This window comes from Temnothorax nylanderi, unplaced genomic scaffold (assembly GCF_030848795.1).
Source record: "Temnothorax nylanderi isolate EJ_2023f unplaced genomic scaffold, tnyl_v1.0 TNYL_tig0081_pilon, whole genome shotgun sequence".
Taxonomy (NCBI): Eukaryota; Metazoa; Arthropoda; class Insecta; order Hymenoptera; family Formicidae; genus Temnothorax; species Temnothorax nylanderi.
The window spans coordinates 515,244-522,896 of NW_027249143.1; the positions used below are offsets into that span (position 1 = coordinate 515,244).

The window sequence follows — 7,653 nt, forward strand, 5'->3', positions numbered from 1 at the left end:
GATATGTAAAATTTCAATTATAAAAATTATCCCTTTTTATATAAACTTGCGTTTATTTTTAATGACTCTTGCACATTCCTTTTTACACAAAACTAATTACAATTAATTCGAAATTCAAGATATCGAGCGTCATCATTAAGTCTAAGAGGACTTCCGAGCCCTCTCGATATATCACGTATTTTCTATATACAGATTTTACTTCTATTGATTAAAATATGAGGAGCGTTTAAATATAAATGATAATTTGATTATTACAAAAAAAAACCAAAACCAACACAGGTTTCAGTTACCACCTTCAAGATAGTTTCTCTCTGCTTTGCAATGCAACTTCGCCATCGCGGCATCGGTCCGGTAACTTCCGTATTCCGCGTTAAGAAAAAATTTTTTGACTGCAGACCCACTCTCGAACAGCTACTTCTGTCCTTTGGCTGTTACGGATGGCTGTCAAAATAGCCTAAAAACTCTTTCAGTGGTCCAAAGAGATAGTAATCCGAGTTTTTAGAAGGATCGAAGTTCACCTGTAATGAGGAAGTCATCGCAGCTGTTCGAGAGTGCGTCTGCAGCCAAAAAATGTTTTTTTACGCGATTACAGAAGTTACCGGACCGATGGCGCAATCGCAGTGCATTGCAAAAGAGGGAGACTACCCTGAAAAGTGAGGTAACTGAAACCTGTGCGTTGTTTTTGATTTCTTTTTAATAATCAAATCATTATTATATTTATATTTGGACGCCCCTCGTAGTTGGAAATTATATAACGATTTGCACACAATGATACCGCTTCACCTTGGATAAGTTTTATATATCTTTTTTTATTTTATATCATGCCGTTTATTACAACAGCATTGTTTTCCTTTCTAGTTTCTCTGTGAATAATTCACGAATCCAATCGTAATTTTAAATTTAATGAAATTTAAAATAAGAAAAAGAAGGAGCAACTAGAAACGAAGCTTGGAAGACTTCTTAGGAGGAGAGACACGGAATCTGAAATAATAAATAAATAAACGAATCGATCATAGTCTAGCATCTTCGAAAAATAAGTTGGATTGAGTTTTTCTCCGTACTTTACATCTTCGACTGTAAAGTTAATAATTTTCACTGAGAAACATGAAAGAGCAATATATTATCACTTCGCTTAGTACAATACAGTTTGAAAATCACGCGAGTCAAGAAGGTCATCAGTTATGACAAGCAGGTAGGTTCCAGCAAAAGTGCAAAAAATACTTTCGTCCATTTTGAATTTGAATTAATGTCTCGGCGAAAAAGTTGCAGTTACCTTCATAATCCAAAAATAATTCAAAATTTAAGACCGTGCAATTTCATAGATGAATTACTGTTCATTGACAATTGCGTTTAGACCTCCATTGGTCTTATTATGATTTTATGTCAACGAACTATTCTCCGCTCTAATCAGTTTAACACCAAACTAATTACACAAACTCGTACATAACAGTCTTCATAAACAGTGTCTGATAGCAGAGCACGGGGAATACATCGTCCAATGAAAAGATATTTCACCACTGCGAATAGGACGATCTACGCGTCAAATTGTCCTTGACAGGTCCAGCTTCGCGGTATAAACAGGTCCAAGTAGTAATTGGAATGAGGTGGACAGTTGCACCGGGCGTAGCACTCCATCGGATATAGACTGAACATGATGCCGTTGCCGAGACTCCAGGATAACCACATGAAAACGTTGCTGGTGATGATTTTGCGGACGAAGAACATGGCGAAACCTATGCCGCCGAATAAAATAAACATCACCGGATAGAAGAAGCGGAATGCGAACGCGAGTATGTACTCGTGGACGATGGCGGAGACGAGGAATACGGTGGTTGCTGACAGCGTACGATTGCGTGGTACCACGATCTCATACATATCTTTATAGATATACGTGTATAGCCAGTCGTGCACTACCACGTTCCACGTGCGGTAGTACCTGTGGTAAGTCGTGCAGTTCCACCAATCCTGTAACAAACGACACAATAATTCACAAAGTTGCATTTTACAAAAGTCGACAGTCCATAATAGTGTCTGAAAAATTATCGGAATTGGTACAATATCGGTACAATATCGCGAATTCTCTCGCGTGAGGGAAATATTTATCTCGAATATGCGTCTTTCATGAAATTATGCAAACAAGTTTCGGGAGTCATTTCAAAGCTTCAAAATGTAACCTGAGATGCTTCTGTTATATTGTTATATGATGGTTTGTGTTTCACGGGAACTTCTTACTATTACCTATTACGTATATTGAAGTTATCGTCTATATTGAAGCTATCGCTTATATTAAAACTATACAGTGCGTAAAAGATATTTGCATATCTCTCACATATAATTTTTGCGAGGCAGATTAAGTACTGAAGGGGGGGGGGGTGAGTATATTCACCTTGTAAAACAAACGGTCGGCGAACCGCAGCATTTCCGCCCAAGCGTTCATCCACGCGTGCAGCAGGAGGTATTGTCCGGTAATGAAGTAGAGAGTGCCGGGTAGACTAGACTCGATGATAGTCTTAACGAGCCACTTCTGTTCCAGATGTTGTATGCCGAACGTAACATAGACCGGGTCTACATAGCGCTCAAAGATGAAGGCGAGATAGAAGATCGCTAGGCCGACTTCGGCAAAATTCCAAATCACTACCATCCACCTGATTCTTTTCGTCCTAAGAAAAATCATTCGTGTTTAAATACGCTTTCTTCTAAAGTCTCTTAATATTAATTTATTATCGTCAATTGTATTTTTTTTTGCTTGTACATTTCGCGGACGATCTTCGAAGTTTTCCCTAAAGTTTCTTAAGTCGTTTGGACCCAATACTGCTGAATAACAAATTAAATCTGATAATTATGCGACTAGAGTTATCTCTTTTATCGCACAGTTATAAGATCAGATTGCTATGTCCCCGAAAAAAATCATGAAATATCAAACTGTCTTTACCTGGGATATTCGTCGCGGTACACAAGAGTTGGTGCAAACAGGAAGTACAAATATTGTGAGAACCTGGGGCCGCTCGGTCGTGGAGTTTCGTTATGGGGTTTATACGACAAAAACCTAGGTGCCGCACTCCTGACGAAAGCATGACTCTTCATCATCATGCGTATCTAAAGAAGCAAATATCGTTTCGAATAGAAAGAATCCTTGCTCCAACATCGACAGTAGTCAATATTGAAATAATATATCCAAGATAATTATTACATAAATACTAACTCATTTAAATACGAATTACGTTAATATCTCTTCTACCGAAAACTCTTTTTTTTATTCTCACTAAACGCACGTCCAATTTAATTTCCATACGTTCCACATTTCTAGCAAGAATAAATCTCGTGATTCATCGCACAGTTCTTATTAATTCGCGAATCGGAAAGAAAGTCTTCGACACGTTACCAATTTGTACTATTGAATATAAATGATGCGAGAAAATTGATTTGTTTTGACTTATACTTTGCAAGAAAAATTCACACTTTTTTCGCTTCTAACGTCATTATTCAACACGGCTATAAGTGTAGGTTTCTAAAGATGCGTACTTGTTCTAAAAGAACAATGAAACTGCAACCTATGGACAAATCCTTGTCGAGCAGCACCTTGACAGGAAAAACGATGAAGAGAACTTGATACAATATAAATGTTGATAGCCAGCCGTAATCCCAAAATTTCCGGATGGAGGCTGCAAAAAGGAAAAATCGTTACAATTAAATTTGATCATTTAAATTAAATCAAACAATATTGTCTAATATAAATTTTAATCAATTAAATCTAAAAATCTTTACAATTATTCTGGTCAATTATTTTTACACTATGTTGTTGTGCACTATATCTCAGATCAATTAATCAATCATTATTTTATAATTATTTTTTGACAAAAAATTTGAGATTTTATTTTATATGCATGCTTATTTCAATCAAATTACTCTAATCTTACTTCAAATTTTTCTTAATCGATTTAACTTTCTTAATGATTAAATTAAGTACATTCATCTAAGTTTGAATGGAAGAGATCGTTACATTTTGGCAAGAATCGGAGTCGCTGGTGCGCCCAGAGGGTGAAGGCCACGTAGACACCGAATGTCGAAGCCTGCATGAACGACCAAGTATAGAGGCACGTTGAGAACTTTGCGAAACCAATTCGTAACGTTTTGGTACCAACGCGGACCCTTTAACAATTATATTAATAATTAAAAAAGGGAAATTAGGCGGTAAGAACTAAAGCATAGTTGACATATGTCATAGGAAACATACAATTTACATGAACAACAAATATCTTAAGTCCGACCAAGTTACCCCATAATTAATTCATTAATTAAATTTTTCTATTTTCTTACGGAGATTCATCGCACTTGGAATAAGTGCATAGATATTTTAATTATCGTCTCTTGTCGCGAGTAATTTTCCAGACGCAATAATGAAATGACTGTGCCGTTTACTTCAACCCCGATAACTCGTCATACTTCAGATAAAAAGTGCACAGCTTGATTGATGAGACATTATAAATACAAAATTACGATAGAGTGTAAAATCCACTGCGTAACATCGCAAAATATCTTTTAAAATTTTTAAACTAAAAATATTTAAAAATTTTTAAGACTAAATTTAGAAACGTTTTGACTAAAAATATTTATTTAATTGGCATTATAAATAATAAAAATATATTTTAAATATGTTATGTTTCCCACGTTGCGAACTTACGTTCCCGATTCCATATCAGACGCGACATTGTTGAAAAACATGAGTATGAGGGTCACCATGAACAGATTATAAACCGTGCGAATGTGCGGGATCTCGAAGAGATCGGTGAGCAATGAATTCCTCTCAAGGAACTCCTTAACCGGCAGCGCATCTTTTTTGCTGGATTCCCTGCAGGAATATCAGAGATGTAAACATGATACCCATATTGCAAATACACAATCATATATTTTATCGATACGTCTAATTGTCTAAGTGCAAGTTTGCTAAGTTCACATTCTTGCTTTAACAGAAAAAAATGTGCTTTTAACGTAATGTTAATCCATCATTATGAAATACTGCGGCAACTGTTAAAAATGCATATTCAGGAATTTCTTTTTTAATTCCTTCATCTTCATTCGCAATTTGACTATTTATATAACTTCATTTGCCGATTGACTATTAATGATAAGAAATTAAATCGAGGCTAGACAAGGCTGATTAGTTTTTTAGATATAGATATGAACTTACACACCTTTGAAACTTTACGGCCTAAATATAATGAGAGAAGATACGATGCAAGAGAATTCCAATTATTATCTATCTCTTGTTTATTCTAATATCTACTGCATTATATATTTTCTCGTAGATACATTAAAAATATACCTCGGAATAATTTTTTCGAGATATTCAGCTTCACAATCATGTTATACTTTATTAGATATAACATTTTTAATATCAAAACATGTGGCAAAATTCCAAAGCATGGAAAGAATTATATAGTGTGTATAAATTTTATTATATTCTTTCAAATATTTTTATCTATTTACTGTACTCTATATTTCGTAGATACCTTGCATTTTTTTGCTCTCTCTTTCTCTCTCTCTCTCTCTCTCTCTCTCTCTTCTAATGATTCCGATTTGCACGTAACGAGAATATAATTCCTCACCTTTTGTCGCGATATTTGTCCGTGCTGTACGAAAATTCTCCATTCTTCCCCGATGGTACATCTATTTTCTGCAAAACCTCGGACATCATGTCGTTAATACGGTTGTTAACGTGTCCCAAAACATCCTCTTTTATTTCCTGTGAAGAAATGCATCTTACAACAAAAAACAATAAGCCGGAGAGAGGCACGTTATCTCTTACGAAATCATATCTTATCGGTTAAAAATTTCGAGTGACGGCTCTCTGACACCGTCGCGTTTTTTCAACGATCATTAGCTCGATAAACTTAACGCGAAACTACTTAATTCACATTCCATTAAGTCCAATCACGGATTAAGTCAAGGTCAGTGATATTCTTTCGCACCTGTATTCTTTTTCGTAATACATCGGTGGTCGCCTCACGTAAAACACCCGTGGACGCATTTCCGTTGGCCGCTGAAAAGAGAATAGTACACTGCAGATATGTATATCTACATATACAGATAAAGAAAACACAGATAATAAATATCGGATTGACGCGAGAGTAGATTTATATTTATCAAGAATCTGGAGTTCATGCGCACTAACTGCGCCGAATAACTTTTATGAATCGACATGCTCATGACTTCATTGACTTTTTCTAAAATAAACACTCTCTCTCTCTCTCTCTCTCTCTCTCTCTCTCTCTCTCTCTCTCTCTCTCAATTTCTTGATATATATTAGTATCAACGTTCATTATCAACTTTGAAAAGTTATCACAGTTGTAAGGAGGTCTCCAACCAATACAGACGGCTTAGTATATAAATACACAAAACCTTAGCTCGTCGAACACTCGGTCGTAAACACGTTCATAAATATATTTATAATACATAAAACATGAGACATAAAATTGCGAATAATAAGCTCATTAAAATTCGATGTAAACTTCGCATAGGAGAAATTAATTAAACACGGTTTCCTAACAAAATTATTAAATTAAAATAAAACTGAAATAAGTAAAGAAAATGTTTTCGATAAATTTCAATCAAAAAAGATAATTTCTCTGAAATTTAGTAAATATATCAATCTAATATTAGAAATTAATAAAGGTGCATTAGTAAATATAATTAACTCTTAATAAATATGCATTAATAAAATTTAAAAAGTATATTGATTTACATCTGTCTGTTTTAAATAAAAAGATTAGAAAAACTGAAGACCAAAAATACTAGAAATTATTTTTAAAAATATCTATCGTAAAATTTCAAGTCTCTTGCGGCATTCAACTATCTTAATCAAGATAGTTATAATGATCAAGATAATTAAGAATTTAATTATCTTGAAAATTCGGATTTTTATGCGTCTTACGATTAATAGTCATTTACTTACCATCTTTATTTTTCTCGTGAAGACCGCTCGTGACACCGGAACTTTTAACGTTTAAATTTTCTATAACAGAATTCATGACTGAATGAGGACGGTCCGAGGGTCCGAATTTGAGCGATTTGCGGTCCTATTGCAAAGTCAACGGCTCCGTACCGGTTTATAAGGACAAATCGGAGCCTCTCAGATTCTCAAATGTGCGTGATCGAAGCTCTCCGAACATAATACACTCGTAATCCAGCAATCGCGCACGATACGTTACTATCAATTTTTAATTAGCAATCGTTGATTTTCTTTCAGGATTTCCAAGAGTACAACACGGTTTCGACGATATTTGACGGGCGAGGCGCGATCTGCTCAATCCCGGTCTCGACTATGCACGCTCCGCTTCGTGCACGCGGACTATCTGAATCTAAATGGATTCGATCACGCTTATCACCCCGCCGCGCCATGAGTACAGTACGCACTGATCTAGCTCGAGGGGACATGTGTACTTCGACTGATAGATCCTCGGGATGACTGTGTGACGTCGCGCCGTACACATGTACTTACGTCGATTGTTTTTCGTGCGTCTCCGCGTACCGAGATTAATCTTTCCGAATCAATATTATTCGAATTTAAGAGAAACACGCGCTCTCAAACACGTGCTAATAAAAAACACACACACACACACACACACACATTGTCACTCGATAGATATTTTTCCT

At 35.6% G+C, this 7,653-nt stretch overlaps 1 protein-coding gene across 2 annotated transcripts; it reads right to left on the reverse strand.

The window, feature by feature from the left end:
- Nucleotides 1-33: 33 nt before the first annotated feature.
- Nucleotides 34-7,414, reverse strand: LOC139774462 (sterol O-acyltransferase 1). 2 transcript variants are annotated; one of them, XM_071709747.1, is made up of 10 exons: nt 6,953-7,414; nt 5,970-6,040; nt 5,607-5,743; nt 4,682-4,849; nt 4,001-4,149; nt 3,523-3,662; nt 2,933-3,096; nt 2,387-2,660; nt 1,516-1,965; nt 34-981 (listed from the first exon to the last, which is right to left on the reverse strand). In XM_071709747.1, exons 1-9 carry the CDS (start codon nt 7,026-7,028, stop codon nt 1,534-1,536), a joined length of 1,611 nt encoding a protein of 536 aa, XP_071565848.1. In that variant the 5' UTR covers nt 7,029-7,414; the 3' UTR covers nt 34-981; nt 1,516-1,533. The 2 variants fall into 2 exon arrangements, with proteins under 2 accessions (XP_071565848.1, XP_071565847.1); XM_071709746.1 differs by having other exon boundaries at nt 34-1,965.
- Between the last annotated feature and the right edge of the window lie 239 nt (nt 7,415-7,653).

What these genes read in the sequence shown, in the direction of transcription:
- LOC139774462 (XM_071709747.1), bottom strand. Translation starts at nt 7,028, where the DNA reads ATGAATTCTGTTATAGAAAATTTAAACGTTAAAAGTTCCGGTGTCACG. An exon ending in TCACGAGAAAAATAAAGATG is followed by an intron (nt 6,041 to 6,952) that starts GTAAGTAAATGA and finishes TTCTCTTTTCAG; the next exon opens with CGGCCAACGGAAATGCGTCC. An exon ending in TCTGATATGGAATCGGGAAC is followed by an intron (nt 4,150 to 4,681) that starts GTAAGTTCGCAA and finishes TAATTGTTAAAG; the next exon opens with GGTCCGCGTTGGTACCAAAA.